Genomic DNA, 24,432 nt, shown 5'->3' on the forward strand with positions numbered 1-24,432 from the left:
TTTTAACTACTAAAAAGCTATAAATCTTCAGTAACTTTTTTTATTTTCTATTTTTTGCCCAATTTTTTTCCAGCCTGTTAACCATTCAATTACAGACTTTAGCCCAGAGACAAACAGCTATTACAGACCCTAATCTTGGGTTATTGTATTTGCTATAGATAAATAAAATGTACAAAGGTGTAAATAATATTTAACCCAACAAAGATAAGTTTTACTCTCAAGACAAAACACGTACAATATAAACAATCAAATAGAGAAAAGAAATAACTCTTACCTAGCAATATAAATGAAAAATGCCACCTAGACTGTACGACAGATGATAGTCAAAGGTGTCATTATTTTAACCTGTTATTGTGGATATGCTATATTTTTGTAACAAAGGGAATTGGAAAATGTTTGATTGTGTAACAATACTAATAATAGGAACTAGAGAAGTGGTTGATAGTTTAACTCTGTCCTCAATAGCACTACAACATGTAATCGGCTGTCACACAGACAAGGCTTTCTGGCTACTTCTTGTCCTCTCCCTATTATCATCTCATTCCAGCACACAATATTGCTGGGAGGTTCTGCTAGACAGGACTACTGTGTACTTTGGTAGTGTAATCAATGTTTGGTTATAGTCCTACAACAAAAGAGCAGGCTATAGTTAACTTCTTCTATGTGAACTATAAGGGAAGCATTAGTAGATAAGATATAGAGATGGATCTGGGATCTGCAGGAATTACTGTAGCATAAAGCTATTCACAGACCAGCCCTGAACAGACAGGTGTCTCACCATGAAGGACAGCCTTTGAAATGACTGACACTGTTGTTCCCGACTCTGCCAACATTCAGATGTGGTGCAGTCACAATAAAGGGATTGTTGATGCTTTTTTCTCTGTAGATTTCTACACAATAACATAGCATGTTTCAAAAGGCTTTTAAAATCGTTGTGTGTTAACCAGCACTTTAGATTTTTTAAATCCCTTGTCATCGCTTGGAGTAAAGCAGCCCATACATTATGCAATTTTCTTACCTTCTACCATGGATCGCAGGAAAGAAAATTGCCCAATTCCCCCATCAACATTGTCAATGTTGATGGGGGAATCTCTCCCGTAGTGCTATTGTGTTCTAACGGCAGGGATTCTTCCCTTCTGGCAGAACACATTACTGTTGCCGGCTTATAGCCAGCGGCACTAATCGTTTGGGGGAAAACCTCACAAGTATATCAATAGATCGACTTGTGTGCAACCAGGGTGCCTATCAATGGATTGAAATTTGGCTGGTTCCTGCTGAACCAGCCACATTTTGATCCATGTATGGCCAGCTTTAAAGTTTTGTTTATCTAGAGGCAAAACTTTTTTTTTTTTCCTTTGGATAGCATACAGGAGAGTTAAAGTGTATACAGGAGAGTTAAAGTGACTGTAAAGGTGAACATTTAAAAAAACTTGGAGTGAACCTCCTCTTTTTGGGTCCCCCACTGGCGCATGGTCCCTCTCCTCTGTCCAATACCCCCATGGGGAGCCGATTACCATAGGAGCACTTGTGCATGCTTGCACCTGAGCCCCGCTGCTGCCCCCATTGACACAGACAGCGGGACTTAGCCCCGCACCCCACTCCCTCTTCACTGGCTTTGATTGACAGCACTGGGAGCTCATGCCCCAGCAAAGCCAGCAAGACCTAGAAGTGAGGGGACAGAAGAGCTGCAGACATGCACGGCGCTGGATCGAATGAGGATTCAGGTAAGTAAAAGGGGGTGAGGGGGAATGCTGACACCTAAACATGTTTTACCATAATGCAAGGAATGCATTAAGGTAAAAAATGTTTACAGGTTCACCTCAACCATGGGTTCATGGTAAAGAAATGTATGTTTGTAGTCCTGGCAAACTAATGCAGGCATTCACCATACTAAATTCTTTGTAACCATAATGCACTCACTGGCCTTTGAATTTTGGTTCACTGGCTTAGAAAAGCTAATAACAAGACTTTTAGATAAGCCAGCCAACTATAAAAGGACGAGGTCACAGAAACAATATTGACAATGTACTTTAGCTTTGAAAGGGAAAGCAGGAGGAGTGCTTTGACAAACTGCATAGGGAGACATTAATGTAAGCACTTGTAGATCTGTTAAATAGATGCAAACACTTACAGAATGTTATGTAAGTATATTGCTGTGTGTTGCTGGTTGCCTGACTGTAAAACATGGTTGTCCAGAAATATTGATATATTTAGAAAAATTACCTTAAAGTATCATCAAACATTTAAACTCTCCTACGCCCCTCAGTGACACTCCCTTTTTAGGATTCACAAAGAGGTGGTAGTCCTCTAAAGGACTGTTGACTCTCTGAACTGTTGGGCCACTGGCCACTTTGTATGAAGTTGAGGGCTTTATCTTTATTGGTCAATAGTAGACAAATGTCCACAGTTTGAATTTGAAAAGATTGCTCAGGCCTGGGCATTGGAGGAACTAACATCTTGCTGCTAACTGTTTCTGACAGGAGCTGTGGGCATGTGGCTTTAGAAAAGGGTAGAAGAACTATCATTTCAGAAGCACTCAAAGGAATCCTTTAGACAGGATGACTCAAAAAGAAGCAGGGCGAAAGAGATCTGTTCACATTGGGCTCCATGCTGTCTGCAAACTGTTTTGCCGCGTACACACAACCGTTTTTTCTATCAGAGTAAACTCTGAGGCCGCGTACACACGCGGGGACTGTTCGCTCAACTTTGTCCGCTGAACAGTGTTTCAGCGGACAGTCCGCTCGTGTGTAGGCTTTCAGCGGACAGTTTCAGCGAACAGTCTGCTGAACAAAGTTTTTCGGAATTTCCGAAAAACTGTCCGCTGAAACTTGGTTTGAGCGGACAGTCCCCGCGTGTGTAGGCTTGTTCGTCAAACTAAGTTCCGCGCATGCTCAGAAAGAATTTATACGCCGAAGGTTGCATTGCAGTGTATAGGACGTCGTTTTCTAGTCCCGTCGTACGTGCCGTTCACGTCATTGCGCACGGTTTCAGCGGACTGTTCGTTCGTCGTGTGTGGGCAAGTCCGTCCATGCTAATTTTGAGCGGACTGTCCGCTGAAACTGTTTGACGGACAAAGTTGAGCGAACAGTCCCCGCGTGTGTACGCGGCCTGAGGGTTTTTCCATCGGAAGTCCGATCGTTTAGAACGTGGTGACGTACAACACGTACGACGGGACTAGAAAAAGGAAGTTCAATAGCCAGTAGCCAATCGCTGGCCTTGCGTAGTTTTTGGTCCGTCGGGAAACAGCATACAGGCGAACGGTTTTCCTGATAGAAATGTATTCAGTCGGAAATTAAAAACATGTTCTATTTCTAGGTCCATCAGAATTTTCGAAAAATAAAAAAAGGCAGCTGAAGCCCACACAGGAATAGACGATGAAATGATTCTGTCTGACTTTTTCTGCCGGAAAGTCTGACCATGTGTACACAGCATTTGTCATTTGCCTAAAGATCAGAGGAAAATGTTCATATTAATTAAAATCTATATTAGTCTCTGGTAGATGGAAATTACTATTTCTAATAGTATGCATTTTAGACTATGTGCATTTAAAAAATAGCATGTCCTAGTTGTACAGACCCCCTAGAGACAGAGACGCCCTAGAGCGAACTTTGGCACCCCAAATGTTTTGGAATTACATTTCCCATGATGCTCTTGCACTCTACAGTGTAGTTGAGCATCATGGAAAATGTAGCTACAAAACATGTGGGGTGCCAAGGTTCCCCATCACTGCCCTAGAGATAGATAAAACAGTCATTATGGATCCTGCCAGTTATGCAGTGTTTGGACTTGCTTTGATTAGGATAATGCGATGATGTCAGAAATTCGAACTTAACTCAGTCATCAAAACCAGCTGAAGACAACAAAGTGGCCAGGATGAAGGAATCAATAAAAACATTGTAACATTTATTAAAAAACACAAATCCACACTTACAATCAAGTAAGAAAAGTGCTGCTTGGATGTGGAGGGAGCTGATACAGTCAGCAGACTTGCAATAACTGTCATGCACTAGAATCAGGACCTGCCGTATGAAGCTGGAACAACAGCAGCATCTGAAGACCTCCTCGAATGAACCAGGCGAGCACCTGGGGTGTGCAGGTGGTGTGAACAACGCATTTCAGAGGACCTGCCTCCTTGTCAAGAACCTGACAAAAAAGGTGGGCCTCTGAAATGTGTTTAAATTGGCCCCGCCCCTTTCCCCATCAACACAGACAGTGCTGACAGGAAAATCCTTCCTACAGGGACATTGTGTTTTCCTGACGTGGGGGGCGAGGGCAGGCAGGGGAAGCTGCCCCCACTGGGAGAAGACAGTGATTATTGTAATTAAATCTGGCAGGTTGGTCGTACCAAAGTTGATCAATCGATTAACTTGGTACATTCAGCCTGCCCATATAGGGTTAGAATCTTGGCTAGTTCCTGCTGAACTGGCCGAGATTTGAACTGTCTGTGGTTGGCCTACCTTTTGTCCATTTCAGGAGGCAAGAACTTCTAACAATGGTGATGTGAGGTGTACCTCCAAAAGTGCTTTAGAGTTTGTCCCACATGCATACCACCATAAATCGAGGAGCATAAAAAATTACCAAATGTAATTCATTTGGTGCCTGTTCTATTGGTGTGCACCCAACCGCATACCAACAGAACAGGCTTCAGGAAAGGTTGTGATAACATCATTTTAACTCACATGATTGCTTGTTTGTTGGAAGTGTGTGGGAATCACTTGGTTGCTTCACAGTCCCTAGAGTGCACCAGATTTATGCAAGATTTGCATCTACCTGTGTGTGTCCAGCCAGTTAGATTTGACCAAGTCACCCTCTAGTGGTGGACAACGGTATTGCAAGCAGTAATATCTGTATCACAGCTTGTTTTAACTTCCCAAAGTAAGCTCTCTCCTCATTCCTCATCCACAAAACAAGGTTCATACTCTGATTAGAGAGTTGCCATGGGCATCATTGCTTGACATTTGGTGGCAGGAGTAGGATTTTAGAGGCTGTATGCTATTCACAGTAGTTACATGTGCCCAGATTAGGGAACTTAGGGTTCATGCACTAATTTGCAAGCGTACTGTATGATTTTTGTGCAATGTCATTAAATATCAATCACCTTCCCCCATCCCTGTACCCCTGTCCAGGACAGATCACGACAAACAGTTTCATAATCTCCATGTCTGCTAATAAATCAGACCAGCTCCTTTCATGTCTTCAGATTATATTTCACTATTGAGTGATTACCTTGCCTAGTAATATAAGCAATCCACATGACTAGGGTTCCCTTGTTGATTACTAGAGGGTATTGGAGGTAAGATGTAAATTTTTCTCATTTTATTGTGAAAGACAAATCTTGTAAATGGCAGTGGAATACCACAGATATAATAAATTCCAGATATGAATGTTATTCTTATAGATCTATCACCATCAATCATGAAGATCCCAGATCAAATAATAGTGCATCTGATTTGCCCATCTCTGGTTTCACATTCTAGTTTCAATCTTTAATTCTTTTTGCTTTTTGTTTTATTAGCAATGGCCAGGGGAGGGCTGGCAGCCTTAGGCCTTGGGGGCAAATCCAGTCAAGTGGCCCATAGTGCTGGAGGTGGCAAAGTGATGGATCAGGGAAAACAGTCTAAGGTTTTTCCATAATTACAAAGGTGGGGGGCAATTTGGCCCTCTAGAGCCCCTGGCAGGGGCTGACTGGCAACTTTGGCCATGGGTCAAGTATAACCCAGAGGCCCATGGCTATTAGTAACATCTAACACCACATTTCTTGAATATTATGTCTTACAGATATGAATCAACAGCTCATGATCATGGAAATGTTCCTCACTACAGTTATCTGCAGAATGCTTTACCGAAGGCAATACAATGACATTCCTGCTAATGATGAAGCTGCCAAAGATAATCTTCAAAACAGCACACTCTGTCTAAACGGAAAAATAATAGATGATGGTCCAGAAAAGGTTTAAAGCAAGATACCATCATGGAATATACATGGAGTATTTAACAATAATTCACTGGAATTTGGAAGATAATATAAAATTGAGCTTCCAATAGACTATTAGACATACGTTTATATATACTTATACTTTTGTATATAATATTTGGTTTTACATGTCTACGTATACTTTTGCATCTCTTGAGAGACTTAAAAGACTTTGGGCAATCATTAATTTCCTTTGTTGCAACACATGACTGAATTGTCCTGGTTTATACTATTTTATAGTCATTGGTGCAGAATACATACAATTTTACAGCTAACATATATATCCAGTGCTCCTAGTAACATCCAGATGCTATTACATGCAGCAGTGAGCCAGAAGGATGTTGATATGAGGACGTGTTTTCAATCCTGCAGAATGCCAGGTTGATTGGTTTTCAGTTAACCACTAATCATTCATTCTCCTTTTTGGTTCTAATTAAATCAAATATTGCCATACAAGACCCTTCCAGCTTTTCTGAGTGACAGCTGTTCAAAGAAGCAATAAGCATTTAAAAAGCATCTAGAGGAGACAAGTAAAATCATTCGGTAAATGTTAATGTCATTGAAAAAACATTGCCACTCTGCCAAAAACCATCAAACATATATATTTCGAGCTTCACATATAATTTTCACATTTGTAAAGAGAGCTTTCATTATACATCAGGGTTTGACTGCAGCCTCTTGCCAGTCATTCTGTATTGTGAAACTGTTTCCTGGAGACTTCAATAGGACACATCAAGCATGTGAATATTGACCAGGGGTGCACATCTACACCCTAATTTGCTGAGCAATTCCACACCAAGGAACAAATTTACACTGTTGCCTTGTAGATTATTCTTAATGTGTGTAACATTGTGTCTACTGAAAACTGAAAGAAAATGAAGTGCTACAAAATATAACACAAAATAAAGTTTAATTTGTCAACATACTACAATGTTGTTACATATTAAAAAATGTAAGTATTAAAGAAAAGAAAGCATACAATATAAAACACTCTATTTAAAAAATGTGCTGTATGATTGTATCAGTATTCACGCAAAAGCCACAAATAATACCTTAACAAATGTTTTTAATATGTGCGAAATGTTATATTTTGTTAATTAAAGTGGAAGTTTACTAATGCCGCGTACGCATGACCGGTTTTCCCATCAGAATAAACTCTGAAGGTTTTTCCAACAGAGTTCTGCTGAATCTGTCTTACATACACATGATCACACCAAAGTCCGATCATCAAGAACGCAGTGACGTACAACACGTACGACGGGACTAGAAAAAGGAAGTTCAATAGCCAGTATCCAATAGCCTCTGTCTCGTACTTGCTTCAGAGCATGCGTCATTTTTGGTCTGTCAGAACAGCATACAGATGAGCGGTTTTCCTGATATGAATAATGAAGTGATGTCACCCATAGACCTACTGTTGGGCATCCTTTGTGGGCTATCCATCCTCTAAACTGAATCCCCAACTATAACCCAATCATGTGACTGGACTGGAGAGCCCTCAGAATAGGTAAGCATAGGCATATTTCCTTTTACAGTGTAGACAGAATAGGCTAAGAATGGGGGTGGTAGTAGATTTAAGCTTGGGTTTTGACTGAACTTCCACTTTAACCTAGGCAGGGTGGGCCTTTCAGCAATCCGGAAGGATGTCATATGACTTCCTCTTGGGTCGCACCTCGCACAAGGCCATGCTGTGGCTGTCAGATGACTGATCACTGTACCGGCTCGCTGCCGGTACCATGTGATCACTGTGACCAATCACAGCAGCTCACATGACAATTGTAAACAATTGATGGCTTTCTTTTCATGCCATTCATTGGGTACGATTATGTTCCTAGTTGTGATTGGCCACAGTGATCATATGGTACAGACAGGGCCAGTTACAGCCCATCCATACCATGTGATTAGTTCTGGCTAATCACAGCTAATTACAACAAAACAAGCTGAAGGAATCAATTTAATTCAGTAAAATGCTTGCTTATAGCAATGGAATTCACTGCTATAAGCAATCATAATTAGTAAAAAATCTATTGCCCAGAGTAGTACATTATATTGCTCTGGTCACAAAAAAATATGACAACAAATGACAACTTCAAAAAACTTGCTATGCCTCTTACTAAATACCTTGGACTGTCTACTTTCCGAAAAGGGGTTATTTGAGGGATATCTGTGCTATTCTTACATTTTTGGGCCCAATAAATGAGCCCTCAGTACATCAGGATTGATCAAACCATAGTTTGTGACCTCTGTAATTTTCCTACAGACTCAGTAAAATACACTGATTTAGGTTATTTTCACCAATGAAATGTAGTAGAATACATTTTAGCCTAAATTTATGAAGAACGATTATTTATTTGTAAAATTTTATAACAAAAACAAAGAAAAACATGTTTTTTTTTAAATGTTGGACTTTTTTCATTTATTTAGCAAAAAATAAAAAACCCAGTTGTAATTAAGTACCACCAAAAGAAAGCTCTAGTTGTGTAAACAAAATTATTAAAATTTAGTTTGTGTACAGTGTTTCATGACTACCTAATTGTCATTCAAAGTGTGACAGTGCTGAAAGCTGAACATTGGCCTGGGCAGGAAGGGGTAAAAGTGCCCGGTATTGATGTGGGTAAGTTGTCTTTCACAGGGTGACTGTAACATTCCATAATAATCTAAGATCATTCAATGCTAAGAGAAAATGGCCTAAGAACATTCAACCAGAAGCAAAAATAGCCTATAAGAAAAGCTCAAGAACATCTGACCAGAAGAGAAAAAATCTAAAAAGTCTAAAATGATAAATTAAGAACATTTGACCAAAATAGTCTAAAATAATAGTCTAATAACATTTGATCAGAAGTGAAATAGCCTAGAAGGACATTCAACTAGAAGAGAAAATACCCTGTATTTTGCCCCATTCGCACAACAGTCACAGCTTGTGAAAAAAAAATCTATAAAAATAGGCTTACCTGTAGCTACACTGGATATCTCCTAAACCTACATGGTTTAGGAGATATCCCTGTATTTGCATGTGCTGACGTCATCAGCACCGTGTTGTTGCTTCAGTTGTACTGTGCTGTTACCAGCGGCTCCCTCGTGCATGTGAGGGAGTGACGTCATCGCGGCTCTGGCCGATAATGGAGCCTCAATACTTGGAAGTAACCCCCCCGGAGAGATGTTGCCTGCCGGAGCAGTGAAGGAGGACCACTGCGGGGGCTTCAATCTCAGGGAAGTAATTCATAATGAGCTAGTATGCTATGCACACTAGTTCATTATGCCTTTGTCTTGCAGGTTTTTTTTTTTAAAGGGTTTACAACCACTTTAAGTGAAAGCTGGTTAAGTCACACAGAATGAGAACACGTGCAATTTCACTTGACAAATAGCTATGCAAATTTTTGATTAATAGAATGTTTATCTTTTGAAAATGACTGGCTGAAAGTAACTGCATTGTGATTTTTACATTTCACTTATTGTGCCACATTTCATGATTATTTTTTTAAAGCAAACCTATATTGAAAATGTGAAGACACACGCTTTTTCAGGAGTTAAAAGAAAGTTTTTTTTTTCCTTTTGGGATGCAGGTTTTATATAAATAAATAAAAAATGAGCATTGTAAGCACCCCTGTCACTATTAAGTAGTTTGTCTCAACTCTCTGTAAGGCTTGATTCACACTAACGTGTTTTTTGATGCATTTTGCAGAAATGCAGGGAAATAACATGGGTTCCTACGGAACATGTTCACATCAATGCATTTTTGTGCCTCTGCGTTTTTGGAAAGGGTCGGGGACTTTTTTTCATGCAAAATGCAGCGTTTTGCATGTAATAGAAGTCAATGGACCTGCATCAAAAACGTAAGTAACTTTTTTTACCGCTTTTTTACCGCGCTTTAACGTCATTTTGCCGCGATTTGCGGTTTTTTCTTTTTTTTCACTATATATATCTGGTTGCTAAGCAACCACAGTGTAAAAAACAACAACCGCAAAACGCGGCAAAATCGCCGTAAAAACGCATGTCCAAAAACGCGACAAGCATCGCAAAAAGCACTGCAAAAACGCTCAAAAGCAACATGCATAGATGTGAATCGAGCCTAAAGGCCCATACACACGATCAGACTTTTTGACAACAAGCATGCAAATTAGCTGTTTTGGAGCAACATCCGACCATGTGTACGCTCCATGTGACAAACTACTGTATGAAACTGAACCAATGCAAAAGATCAGACAACAATACAGAAGTTGACCAAAGGTGGCGGTAAAGAGTAGAAAAACCACGTGATTTGGTGAAAGTTGGCTGAAAAAGTCCTGCCGTGTGTATGCAATACAAGTTCTCAGCCAACGCCCTTTGTACAAAAATCCACAGGACAGTTTGTACAAAGTCCGATTGTGTGTATGAGGCTTTAGCCTGGATTCACACCTATGCATTTTTAGTGCTTTTTGCGTTTTGCAGATTTGGACTACAGTCCATTTACCATGGTTTCCTATGGAACACCTTCTGTAGTGCAAATCTGCAAAATGTAAAAAGTACTAAAAATGCATAGGTGTGAATGCAGCCTTACACCACCCATGGGGGAGCTGCTAGATATAAAGTCTTTGTGTAATGAGAGATGACACACCTGGCTCCTCCAGCACTTAACACCATACTTTGGGCATTTTAACAATTTATTTGAACAGTAACAATCTGAGAAAAGACAATTAATATGTTAAAGAGCACAAAAGCATCAAAATAATATATTTTGTATGGAGGGGATAATAAGTATTAGCTTTTTTTTTAGCAATCTGCAACTGTATGGGTAGCCTATGCTTAGTACTATGGATGAGCTTGATGTTCATGTCGAACATAAGTTCGACTCATACATCTGGTGTTCGCCCGTTTGCCAAACAGCGGACATGATGGGGCATTCGTGGTAAATCAGAGCACCGCAGTTCGCCCCATAATGCTGTATGTTGATTGGCCAAAGCATGCACCTGACCTGCATGCTTTGGCCAATCACAGCGGGCTCTGCTGAGAGAGTCATAATTGGCTGTATCCGGTGTAGCCTATATTTACAGTGCATTCGGTGGTGTACACAGTATTTAATACGGTGTGTACAGTTTCTACTACATTTCTGGAGGTGTACACAGTATACAATACAGTGCAGTCATTGTACATTTTCTAATATAGTGCAGGCGGGGTACACAGTATCTAATACAATGTGTACAGTTTATAATACACTTCTGGTGGTGTACACAGTATATTATACAATGCAGCCGTTGTACAGTTGCTAATACTGTGCAGGTGGTGTACATAGTCTCTAATATAGTGTGTACAGTTTCTAATACACATCAGGCAGTGTATTAATATATTAATATATATATATATATATATATATATATATATATATATATATATATACAGTGCTTTGCGAAAGTATTCGGCCCCCTTGAACTTTTCAACCTTTTGCCACATTTCAGGCTTCAAACATAAAGATATAAAATTTAAATTTTTTGTGAAGAATCACCAACAAGTGGGACACAATTGTGAAGTGGAACGAAATCTATTGGATATTTTAAACTTTTTTAGCAAATAAAAAACTGGAAAGTGGTGCATGCAAAATTATTCGGCCCCTTTACTTTCAGTGCAGCAAACTCACTCCAGAAGTTCAGCGAGGATCTCTGAATGATCCAATGTTGTCCTAAATGACTGATGGTGATAAATAGAATCCACCTGTGTGTAATCAAGTTTCTGTATAAATGCACCTGCTCTGTGATAGTCTCAGGGTTCTGTTGAAAGCGCAGAGAGCATCATGAAGACCAAGGAACACACCAGGCAGGTCCGTAATACTGTTGTGGAGAAGTTTAAAGCCAGATTTGGATACAAAAAGATTTCCCAAGCTTTAAACATCCCAAGGAGCACTGTGCAAGCGATCATTTTGAAATGGAAGGAGTATCAGACCACTGCAAATCTACCAAGACCTGGCCGTCCCTCTAAACTTTCAGCTCAGACAAGGAGAAGACTGATCAGAGATGCAGCCAGGAGGCCCATGATCACTCTGGATGAACTGCAGAGAACTACAGCTGAGGTGGGAGAGTCTGTCCATAGGACAACAATTAGTCTTGCACTGCACAAATCTGGCCTTTATGGAAGAGTGGCAAGAAGAAAGCCATTTCTCAAATATATACATAAAAAGTCTCGTCTAAAGTTTGCCACAAGTCACCTGGGAGACACACCAAACATGTGGAAGAAGGTGCTCTGGTCAGATGAAACCAAAATCTAACTTTTTGCCCACAATGCAAAACGATATGCTTGGCGTAAAAGCAACACAGCTCATCACCCTCAACACACCATCCCCACTGTCAAACATGGTGGTGGCAGCATCATGGTTTGGGCCTGCTTTTCTTCAGCAGGGACAGGGAAGATGGTTAAAATTGAGGAGAAGATGGATGCAGCCAAATACAGGACCATTCTGGATGAAAACCTGTTGGAGTCTGCAAAAGACCTGAAACTGGGACGGAGATTTATCTTCCAACAAGACAATGATCCCAAACATACAGCAAAATCTACAAAGGAATGGTTCACAAATAAACGTATCCAGGTGTTAGAATGGCCAAGTCAAAGTCCAGACCTGAATCCAATCAAGAATCTGTGGAAAGAGCTCAAAACTGCTGTTCACAAACGCTCTCCAGCCAACCTCACTGAGCTTGAGCTATTTTGCAAGGAAGAATGGGCAAGAATTTCAGTCTCTCGATGTGCAAAACTGATAGAGACATACCCCAAGCGACTTGCAGCTGTAATCGCAGCAAAAGGTGGCTCTACAAAATATTAACGCAAGGGTGCCGAATAATTTTGCACGCCCCACTTTTCATTTTTTTATTAGTTAAAAAAGGTTCAAAAATCCAATAGATTTCGTTCCACTTCACAACTGTGTCCCACTTGTTGGTGATTCTTCACAAAAAATAAAAATGTTATATCTTTATGTTTGAAGCCTGAAATGTGGCAAAAGGTTGAAAAGTTCAAGGGGGCGATTACTTTCGCAAGGCACTGTATATATATACTCTACTCTGCATTCAGTGTAGCCTATATATACAGTGCATTCGGTGGCGTATACTTTCTAATACACTTACACAGTATCTAAAACAGTGTAGTGTGGTGTTGCAAAGGCCACCTCGGAGAGATAGACGCTCACAGGCCACTAAAAGAGGGGAAAGAAGCAGCCTCTGTGTCTACAAACAACAGTGGTGGTCATGGACATGGTACATCCTCTGCAGGTGGCCGTGGGGCACGCTTGTCATTTTTTGCTGCTGCTGGCCATGTTATTGAGCCACAACATGCAGAACAGTTGGTGGAGTGGATAAAAAAGCTGTCCTCATACTCCTCATCCTCTGTCACCGAGGCTCAGAGTAGTTTTCCTTTCAACGCAGCTACCAAAGTGGCCTATTCCATCTGCTCCTTGTCCACAGTCACTCCTTCCGTAGCTCCACCATCATGCATGGAGGAGTCCCCAGAATTATTCAACAACAGTGTCAGTTATATGTTGCTGGAGGATGTGCAGTGATTTAAAGGCTCTGATGTTGGTTCACAGGTTGAGGAAGGGAGTAACGTGAGCCTAGAGAGAGGGGGTGTCACAGAAGGACCAGAAAATGGAAGTCATGTTCCCCCAGCTGCAGCATACTGCCAAGTTTGCTCCAGTGGCGGGGAGGGAGGGGATGATGTGGTCACTGACTGTACTTGGGTGCCTGAGAGGAGGAGGAAGAAAGTGAGGAGGAGGAAGAGGCACAACTCCAATGTGGCAGGATGTCCTCTAGGAGGCAGCTCAAGGGCAACCACCCTGTTGCATCACACCACAGAGCTCCGCAGGTGCAGGGTGCTGCTGACTCCCCACCTTCCTTGGTGTGGGTCTTCTTTGACACATGTGCAGCAGATCGCACGTTTGCAACCTATGTCTGAAGTGGATCAAGCGTGGGCAGAACAGTAGCCACTTGAGCACCACATGCTTGATCAGATATATGACGACCTGCCATGCAGTCCATTGGCAACAGCACTTGAAAGACCCACATCATAGAAAAAGGCGGACTTCTCCTTGCTCCTCATCTAGGATCTTACACCCTACTATACCTCCAGTCCTCTCAAAAAACTGCACTGAGAGAAATTAAGGTATAGCAATAGGTGTCCCAAGTACTTGCAGCCAATCTGCTAGCAGTACACCACAAATTGATTTTAGCAGGCAAATTCCCCTACCCCAGTTGCTGAACCGTAAAAAGAAACTTGGTCCCAGCCACCCACATGCTCAGTGTCTAAATGCTAGCTTGGCTGAATTGATAGCACTGCAACTGCTGGCTTTTCAGCTGGTAGACTCTGCCCCCTTTCGTGAACTTGTGCTGAATGTGCTGTACCTCAGTGGCAGGTTCCAAAACACCATTTCTTTTCACGGAAGGCCATTCCGGCTCTATACTGGCATGTGGAAGGCAATGTTTTGGCATCATTGGACAGGGCGGTTAGCCATATTACTGCTGACTCATGGTCCAGCAGGCATGGGCAGGGACGGTACCTTTCTTCACAGCGCACTGGGTAACTCTGCTGGCAGCTGGGATGGATGCAGGACAGGGTTCAGTATTGTTGGAGCTTGTTCCACCACCATGCCTCCAAAATAGTAGTGGTGATTCTGCCACAGCTCTCTCCTCCATTCTCTCCTCTTTTTCTTCCTCTATTGCCTCTTCTGCAGATTTGTCCTCTGAACCAGCAGTGCTCCATAAGCATTCAAGGGGCTACACAAGCAGTCAGGCTAAAAGATGCCATGCAGTACTTGAGTTGGTCTGCCTAAGGGACAGGAGCCACACTGTGGAAGAGATTCTGTAAGCTCTGCAGGGGCAGGCTCAGAGGTGGTTGACCTCATGCCAGCTTCAGCCAGGAATGATCGTATGCGATAATGGCACCAACCTTCTCCCCTCCCTTGAGAGGGACACTTGACCCATGTTCCATGTTTTGCACACGTCCTGAATTTGGTTGTGCAGTGGTTCTTAACCGGGTACCCAGGATCTCCTGAGACAGGCCAGAAAAGTCTGTGGTAATTTCTGCTGGTCATATAATGCCAGTGATCAGCTGGCTGACATTCAAAGAGAATGCAACCTGCCCACCAACTGACTCATTTGTGATATGCCCACTAGCAATGCTGCAGTGGCTGCAAACACAGCAGAGGGCCATCAATGAGTAACTGTGCGAGTATGGTATGGCACCAGGACAGGGTCAGGGAGCTGGGCTTCTTTTCACCATGCTATTGGCTACTGATCAAGGATGCATGCACTGTCCTGTCACCATTTGAGGAGACCACAAGGATGGTGAGCAGTGACAATGCATGCATCAGTGACACTGTCCCTCTAGTCTTCCTGCTGGAGCACACGCTTTGTGGAATCATGGACAGGGCACCTTTATCCAGATAGTATTCCTGCGAGCCCGCCAAACACACAGAAAGAAGAGGAGGAGGAGGAGAAGGAGGATGAGGAGGATTGTATATAGGAGTAATTTTGGACAGATTCTAGAGACAGAGTATTGCATCCACATCCTTGGTGTAGAGTGAATAAAATACATTTAAAGAGAACAGATAACAATCTGTCCCTTAAGAATAATTGGGTTTTTGAAGGATGCATATGTCTGTCATAAAGGCAAGCACAACCACAAGAGGTAATACAAAAAAAAAAATATTTATTACAAAATATGCAATTTAAAACAGTGCTAATCATAAAACCAATGACCAAGATTAATACTCATTTTCAAAGAGCTTGAGCAGATGCTTGTATATATTGGGTAGCCAACGTGTTTCGCAGTCTAGATTGCTGCTTCTTCAGAGCTGTTTCCAATGCATCTGCATAGTCCAAGTTACAGAGAAATATGACATTAGTATCTTAATTATTTTACAAACAGTAAACAATATTAATGGTGCTCACCCAATTAGTCTGACATTGATCATATCGCAACATCGGTGAGAGTGGCACCATCCCGTGACAAAAAACAGGCAATGTCAGAATCACCTATATGGTCTTGTGGGTGTCGAACCATATGTGTATGTATAAAAATCTAAAAGTGCAAGAACATATATGTATTAAGATGCAATTCCAGATTAATATACATATATATACATCTGCAGCAGTGTCATGGATTGTATAAATATCCCATAGATAAAGGGTTAGCTCAATTGAGTATACTCACAAGCCTGAAATAAGGCTAAGGATAAGGGAGAAAGGAAAAAAAAGTACCTCATTGCTTAATCATCCCATTTATAAAAACATGGAATAAGAAGAAGGGGGAGGGAAGAGGAAAAAGGGGAGAAAAGGGGGGGGAGGGAATGGACCGAGGGGGATAGGGATTGGTTTTCTGAAGGATCGCTAAACAATAGCTACTTTACCCCTAACTACCCCTAACTACAAAAATTGGCTATATTTATATATAGATGCAAATGCAGACATATGTGAGCAATAATAAAAATAAATATAAAGAAAAGCCAATTAATATCCCACTCTCCAGACTATTAAAAACATTCCCAAACAGGAAATCAATTGCTACACTAAAGGAAAGAAGCCGAAATAATGAAGGTAAAAGTATTTACCTAGTATGTTATAGCCTATAGGTACTCCAATTTTCGGGCACACCGTCTTTAGTGTTGGTTATATTGTTGGATGTTCGGCATCCCCTGGTAACGGGGAGGCTTCTGTCTCTTCGATTGTCAGCTCATCCTGCCTTTGCAGAGGGAGCAGAGGATGAAACATCTTCAGGAGGCCTTGAAGAAAGGTTTGTGTAATGCATTTCCAGGCCCTGGGAGGTTACCATTTCCTATTGCTGGATAGGGATGAGCCGAACACCCCCCCCCCCCCCAGTTCGGTTCGCACCAGAACCTTCAAACGGACCTAAAATTCGTACAAACTTTAGAACCCCATTAAAGTTGAACGTTGAAAATCAAAAGGGCTAATTTTAAAGGCTAATATGCAAGATATTGTCCTAAAAAGGGTTTGGGGACCCGCATCCTGCCCCAGGGGACATGGATCAATGCAAAAAAAATGTTTTAAATGGGCTTTTTTTCGGGAGCACTGATTTTAATGATGATTAAAGTGAAAAAAAAAGTGAAATATTCCTTTAAATATCGTGCCTGGGGGGTGTCTATAGTATGCCTGTATTACAGAAACAGAACAACACCAGCAATAAGGGGTAGCTTCAGGTGTATACTGTGCAGGAGGCACACAAAACCCACTGTAAATGCTGCAGATGCCTGTGTTACAGAAACAGAACAACACCACCAATAAAGGGTAGCTTCAGGTGTTTACTGTGCAGGAGGCACACAACACCCACTTTAACATCTCTAGGTTCCCAAGCAAAAATACACTGTCCCTGCCTATCTTGCTATTTCCCTGCATGCCAACACACTACACAAGGTCACCACCCTGGCGGCCTTATATGAGTTTGAGTCGAACACCGAGCTCATCCCTAGTGCTGGATAACATTTTGCTGAGGCTTCGTTCAGTCAGAGGAAAAGCAGTGGAGAAGGTGGCCAGCTGACTGATGCCTTTAAACAATTTTTCAGTCCCCAGCATCTGCATTATATGGTGCAGGAATATCTAGGAGCAAGAGCAGACTTGGAGACCTTTCCAACAGAGCATCCACTGGGTTACTGGGTCTTGAGGATTGACCACTGGCCAGAACTTGCTCAATATGCAATTGAGCTACTGGCCTGTCCTGCATCCAGTGTGCTTTCTGAATGCATATTCAGTGCTGCTGGAGGGTTTGTAATGAATCAAAGAGTGCACCTGTCCGATGACTCAATTGATAGGCTCCCATTCATAAAAATTAATCAGTCTTGGACGAGCAGCTATCAAGCACCGGATTCTGATGTAACCGACTGAATTTGCTATGGATCTGAGATCGCTTGAAGACTACCTATGCTGACTATACTATTCCTCCTCAATCCTGATGATGCTAACTTCTAACAATATTTTTGGTTTAGGGCACCGCCACGACCCAAGGCCCAATTTTTGTGCCCCTGTTTGACAGGGGCATGTAATTAAAATTTTTGATATAATATTTCACAGCAAGGCCCGTTCCTGTTCCTAACAAGAGTAACTGTGAGGGGTTACAGTGTTCTGCCACCATCACCACCACCACCCAAGGCCCAATTTTTCTGCCTCTGTTTAACAGAGCATGTAATTACAATTTTTGATATAATATTTTACAGCAGGGCCCATTCCTGTGCCCAACAAGAGTAACTACAGAAGTTTACAGTGTTCTGGTGCCACCAAAACCAAAGGCCCAATTTTTTGGCACTGTTTAACAAAGCATGTAATTACAATTTTTTATATAATATTTCACAGCACATTCCTGTTCCCAACAAGAGTAACTGTGAGGGATTACATTGTTCTGGCACAACCAACACCTAAGGCCCAATTTTTCAGCAGAGTATATAGGGCAGGCTGTATAGTATATATACTGCTGTTCAGAGTACATAGTGCCTGGGGGCCTGGGGGACCCCCACAAGATTTTCTTTTACATTTTGACCTGAAGGGCCTGTTATGAATTTTGGGAAGGCCATCCACGCCATTTTGACTTGGTATTTTTGGTGCAGGGTTCCCCTTAATATTCATACCAGATCCAAAGGGCCTGGTAATGGACTGGGGGGGGGACCCACATTGTTTTTTTCAATGATTTTTATCCATATTGCTGGGATACGACAATCCATTACAGCTGCAGAACAGTTTTAAATAAAAAAAAATTCCGAAATGTCATTTTGCGCTGGTACTGTTATAAACATGGGAAACATGCGTTACTTTACAGGCAGACTAAGGAGACCACCAGGTACGAAATGTAAAGGAATATTACATTTTTATTGTTTCACTTTAAGCATTATTAAAATCACTGCTCCCCCAAAAAAATGCTGTTTTTAATACTTTTTTTGCATTTAAACATGTCCCCTGGGGCAGGACCTGGGTACCCAAATGCTTTTTATGGCAATAACATGCATATAAGCCTTTAAAATGAGCACTTATGATTTTTTGTGTTCGTGTCCCATAGACTTTAACAGTGTTTGCACAAATATTTTGCCTGGTCGCAAGTTCTGGTGCAAACCGAGTACCAAGAGGAAATCAATTATAGCAGCTAAAAAAAAACTTCCTCACTGGCCAGTGGTAGATGAGATAAGCACCACACTCATTCCCAAAATATCTATGCATCATGCAAATTCAGTTTAGTATAACTTTAGCCATCAGCAGGGGAAGGGGTGGCTTTATCAGGCAGTCCAGTCACACGAAGTGTACACCGAATCCCTCACACCATTCCAGGGAGTAGACTCAAGATTTCCAAGTCAAAGCTCTGAACAGCGGTTTTGCCTTGGTTTCCTGGAAGTGTCCCCAGGTGACAGCTACCCACAACAGGGCCCTGGGCACATCTGGTTACAATTCAAAATGCACTAGGGGGCGATCTCCAGCAGTGGGTTATCGTGCAGATAGGCAGCTCAGTCAATGCACTCACTTATGCACCCACTCACCATGTGTGTCATCATTCCTCTGTCCTGTCCAGCTCCTCCTCTTCTCTTTTTAGATAGCACTAGACACTGCCAAAATAGCTGCCCCCAGTGGTCTCCGGTGGTTAAAGATGGGAACCCCATATCTGTAATATTGAATGGTCAACTAATAGTTTCTTTAAGATGGCTGCTGCATTTGTTCACAAAACAACTGTTCAACCAAACTCTGTAAAGAATAACAGACTTAGATGAGCCATAGATGATTCAAATATTGGCCAGTTCAGTAGGGACCGGCTGAGATTTGAGCCATGTATGGGCAGGCTTATTTTACCTAAGTTGATTAATTAAATTTTACCGGATATTTCATGCGGTTATTGCCCACGGCTATAGTCGCTAGCTTAATCAATGAGAGTTCTCCTGGGAGGGATGGCTCCCCATACCATGCTCCCACAATAGTCCAGCAGGATTTCGCACTGTCTATGGCCGGCTTAACTGGTCAGATCAACAGGTGAAAATGAAGAAAGTAAAAGTAGTGGTGACATCGACACTGTGTGGCTCATAGCCTGTGCAGAGTACAGAGCTGTGAGAGGAGCGCAACAGGCTCTACTGAGGAGGGAGGGGACTCAGAGAAAGAACCAGTCACACTGCTCAAGGAAAGAGAGCAGCAGTGATCAGTCTTTAGTACTGTAAGCTCCTGCACAAAGGCACATTTTCACAATGGATTACTGCACAGATTTGCAAGAAATACACAAAGCATGGGAAGTAAAAATACACTTAAAGTGGTTGGAAAGGCCGAAGAATTTTTACATTTGTGAATGCTATGCATGAAGGTATAAAACTTTGTGTGTGTTGCTCCGCCCCACAGCTCCTCCAATACTCACCTGAGACCCCCTTTAGATCCAGAGATGTGCACGAGAGCCTCGGCTGTCCTTCTTCTTGTTCTTCTCATTGGCTGAGACAGTAGCCTCAGCAAGTGAGTCAATGAGGGGAGAGAGGGCTGGGTGTCAAGCCGCAGCTCTATGTGTCTTAAAAATCGCATGGAGCAGTGCTTGGGAGCGAGCACCAGTGTTCCCAAAGCAAGTGGTTTGCTATTAGGGGCACTGGTCAAGGGGGAGAAGACAGGAGCACTGGTGGGGAGCCGAGAAGAAGAGGATAGGGACAACTCTGTGAAGTGGTTTTGCACAGATCTGCCTCTATCCTCTTCTTCTCAGATCCTCCTGCCGGTGTTCCTGTCTTCACCCCCTTGACCAGTAAGTATGACATCTGTTTTTGCTTTTTACAGCTGAACCTTTAATACCATTTTTAAGTGTTACTAAAAGAACAAACATCTTATACTTACTGTACCTGCTTTGTGCAGTGGCTTTGGTCCCCCACCAACACTGTCTGTGCTTTTGTGTTTGCCCCTTAGCAAGCCGCTTTCTATGGGGGCAGGTGTTGCTGTCTCGCTGTATACACATATAGCGCTGATCAGGCAGCTGACACAGACATGTGTGAACCAGCTCCATTGAGAGACAGTTACAATCTCCTGTCATGCGAATTGGATGTGGAGGAACCCGCGTTCAATTCACAATAGTATGAACACAGCCTTAGACAATATTTACTTAGTCCTGAACTCAGCAAGCACATAAACGTGTACTAAAAAATTATATACTTAGGCATAAAGGGAAAAGAGAAATGACTTCCTAATTCTGCTGCCAAATCAGAGGTTGAGGATGGAAAGGTGACCCAACTGTACCGCTTAAATGGTCTCTGTCACTCACTCACTGATACTCACCTATATCAGACTTCTCTAGTGCCAAATTTCTCTGATGGAGTCCTAACCTTGCATAAGTTCCCAAATGGATGATGTTTGAGCTTACACAGAGATATTATTTTCTTCAACTTGTCAGTTAAAAGAATTCAAATTTACAACTGGCCTGAAAATTGCACTTTGGGAGGAGGCCACATGCTCCCACATACCTAGAAGCACCAGATATTTATTAAAGACTAAGCAATGGAGCTGCAGGAGAATACAACAAAAAATCCTTCTTACACGAAAATGAACAAAGTAACAGATTCTCTTTTTCACCCTGGTTGTCTAAATTGGCCCTAGTGTGTGCATGTATGCATGTGAGAAAGGAACCTTAGATTGTAAACTACCTGAAACCAGAGAATGATGCGAAAGTACACGTAAAGTGCTGTGTAAATGGTTGGCTCATGTAAATACCTGTGATCAATAAAAAAGCAATGAGGTCCATTTCGCACTTAATTATCTGTGACCTCAAATATGGTAGATACCTACAAAAAGAATGTGGCATAGCTGAAATTCCGAAGAGCATTATAATTAGATTTTAGGTCTCAGCTTAGGATCATCACACCCACCTGTTGCAGATAATGACTTGGGTATCTGTTCTTTATCACTAATCCAATCTTCTATCTCAGAAAAGATCTGTTAAGAGCAATATTTTATAGCTGCTCACTTGTTTCAGCTGCATCAAAGATAGTGTTGTGTTTATAGTTTATGATGCAATCTGAACATGTGAATGACAATGACGCACCTTATAGACCTCTCACCTTTCGTGGACACCCATATGATGTGATTATATCCAATAAAAACATTAACGTTAAAAATGTCCATGTGTTCTTAAAGCTGAATTTTTGTATTGCATACTCACTGTCACGGAACCCCGTCACACTCAGCATGTGTGCTTCCATCGGTATACAGCCTCCTCCAGTCTGAACATCGGATATCAGATATAGTAAAACCTTGGTTTGAGAGAAACTTGGTTTAAAAGTGTTTTGCAAGGCAAGCAACATTTTTAAATACATTTTGACTTGATATACAAGCGATGTCTTGATATAAGAGTAGTGTCATGTCACAACTGAATATAAAAGAGAAGAAAGTCGCCTCTAATGTCCCGTACACACGATCGGACTATCCAGCGGACTTAGTCCGGCAGACAATCCGTCGGACTTTGCAGCGGAGGTCCGCCGGACTTTCCACACACAGGACCACACACGAACGGGCTTTCCAGTGGACTAGGTCTGGCGGACAATCCGCCGGACTTTTGGAGGAGGTCCGCCGAACTTTCCAAATGAAAGGACTTGCCCACACATGGACTAAAGTCCATTAATTTTGAACGTGACTTCAGGTATGACGGGACTAGAGAAGGAAGTCAGTGTCGTTGCCTACATCGGCAAGATTGAAACCTTGCAAGTCCCGTAGCCTGGTATAGGTTTTAAGGGTAACCCCTATGCCGAAAAACGGCGTGGGGTCCCCCCAAACTCCATACCAGACCCTTGCCCGAGCACGCAGCCTGGCCGGTCAGGAAAGGGGGTGGGGACGAGCGAGCATTCCCCCCTCCTGAACCGTACCAGGCCGCATACCCTCAACATGGGCGGTGGGTGTTTTGGGGAAGCAGGGGCTTATCAGAATCCGGGAGCCTCCTTTAATAAGGGTGCCCCCAGATCCTGGCCCCCCACCCTATGTGAATGAGTATGGGGTACATCGTACCCCTACCCATTCACCTGAGGGAAAAAGTGTCAATAAAAAAAAACACACTACGCAGGTTTTTAAAGTAGTTTATTAGGCAGCTCCAGGGGTCTTCTTCCAACTTTGGGGGTCTTCTCGCCGGGCTCCTTCGCTATCTTCTGCTATTTTTCTGCTCTTTTGCTAGCGGAGGAGCCCAGCTTTCTCCTTTGTCGCTGTAGTCGCAGATGCCACCGCCATCTTCTTCTGTTCTTCTGATGTTGACACGATGCTCTCTCCCGCTGTAATGCCGTGGACACGGTGCGTGGTGACTTATATAGGCATTAATTGGCGTGGTCACCACAGGATGTCACATGGTGGACACGCCCCTTCTGATGTCACAGACCCAGCACCCCTGGGACTGTGACATCATAGGGGGTGGGGTCACCGTGTGCCTATATAAGTCGCCACGCACCGTGTACACGGCATTACAGCGGGAGAGAGCGTTGTGTCAACATCAGAAGAACAGATGAAGGAAGAAGAAGAAGACGGTGGCGGCGATGATGGCGACGAAGGAGAAAGCTGGGCTCCTCCGCTAGCAAAAAAGTGACAAAAGAGCAAAATATATCAGAGGAGCCTAGCGAGAAGACCCCCGAAGTCAGAAGAAGACCCCCGGAGCTGCCTAATAAGCTACTTTAAAAATCTGTGTAGTGTGTTTTTTTTTTGACACTTTTTTCCCCAGGTGAATGGGTAGGGGTACGATGTACTCCATACTCATTCACATAGGGTGGGGGGCCGGGATCTGGGAGCCCCCTTATTAAAGGAGGCTCCTGGATTCCGATAAGCCCCCTGCCCGCAGACCCCGACAACCAACAGTCAGGGTTGTTGGGAAGAGGCCCTTGTCCTTGTGCTTTGGGGTGAGGGGGCCGCAGGGCGCCCCCCTTCCCCAAAGCACCCATCTCCCCATGTTGAGGGCATGCGGCCTGGTACAGTTTAGGAGGGGGGCGCTCACTTGTCCCCACCCCCTTTCCTGACCAGCTGGACTGCATGCTCAGATAAGGGTCTGGTATGAACTTTGAGGGGCCCCCATGCCGTTTTTCAGCGTAGGGGTTACCCTTAAAGCCCATACCAGGCGACAGGGCTCGCAAGGTGTCAATCTTGCCGATGGAGGCGGCGACATTGATTTCCTTCTCTAGCCCCATTGTACCTGAAGTCACGTTCAAAATTAACGGACTTTAGTCCGTGTGTGGGCAAGTCCGTTTTTATTTGGATTGTCCAGCAGACTAGCACACAGAGTCCAGTGGACAATTTTGAGTCAAGTCTTCTTTCAAAGTCCGCCAGACTTTTGGGAAGAAAAAGTCTGCTGGGGCCCACACAAGAACGAATTGTCCGGTGGACTCTATTACTACTCTAGTATTACATAAGTGTAGCAATATGGTTACATTTAATGAAGGTACAACATTAAGCAACATATTGCTACACTTAGAGGCGCCTCTCTTCTCTTTTATACTCTGTAGCTCCTGCTGGGTTTTGCTTCTAATCCCCTTGTGAAAGCTG

At 42.8% G+C, this 24,432-nt stretch overlaps 1 protein-coding gene across 1 annotated transcript in view; it reads left to right on the top strand.

The window, feature by feature from the left end:
• Positions 1-6,899, top strand: part of LOC143982224 (organic solute transporter subunit alpha-like) — a 57,397-nt gene extending 50,498 nt beyond the window's left edge. Inside the window, exon 8 of the mRNA XM_077480767.1 lies at positions 5,779-6,899. Coding sequence (XP_077336893.1) covers positions 5,779-5,957 — 179 coding nt within the window. The 3' untranslated portion in view covers positions 5,958-6,899. The remainder of the gene's footprint in view (positions 1-5,778) is intronic.
• Positions 6,900-24,432: the final 17,533 nt, after the last annotated feature.

Source organism: Lithobates pipiens, unplaced genomic scaffold, assembly GCF_037356315.1.
Source record: "Lithobates pipiens isolate NorthernLeopardFrog02 unplaced genomic scaffold, aLitPip1_a1.2 Scaffold_16, whole genome shotgun sequence".
Classification (NCBI taxonomy): Eukaryota; Metazoa; Chordata; class Amphibia; order Anura; family Ranidae; genus Lithobates; species Lithobates pipiens.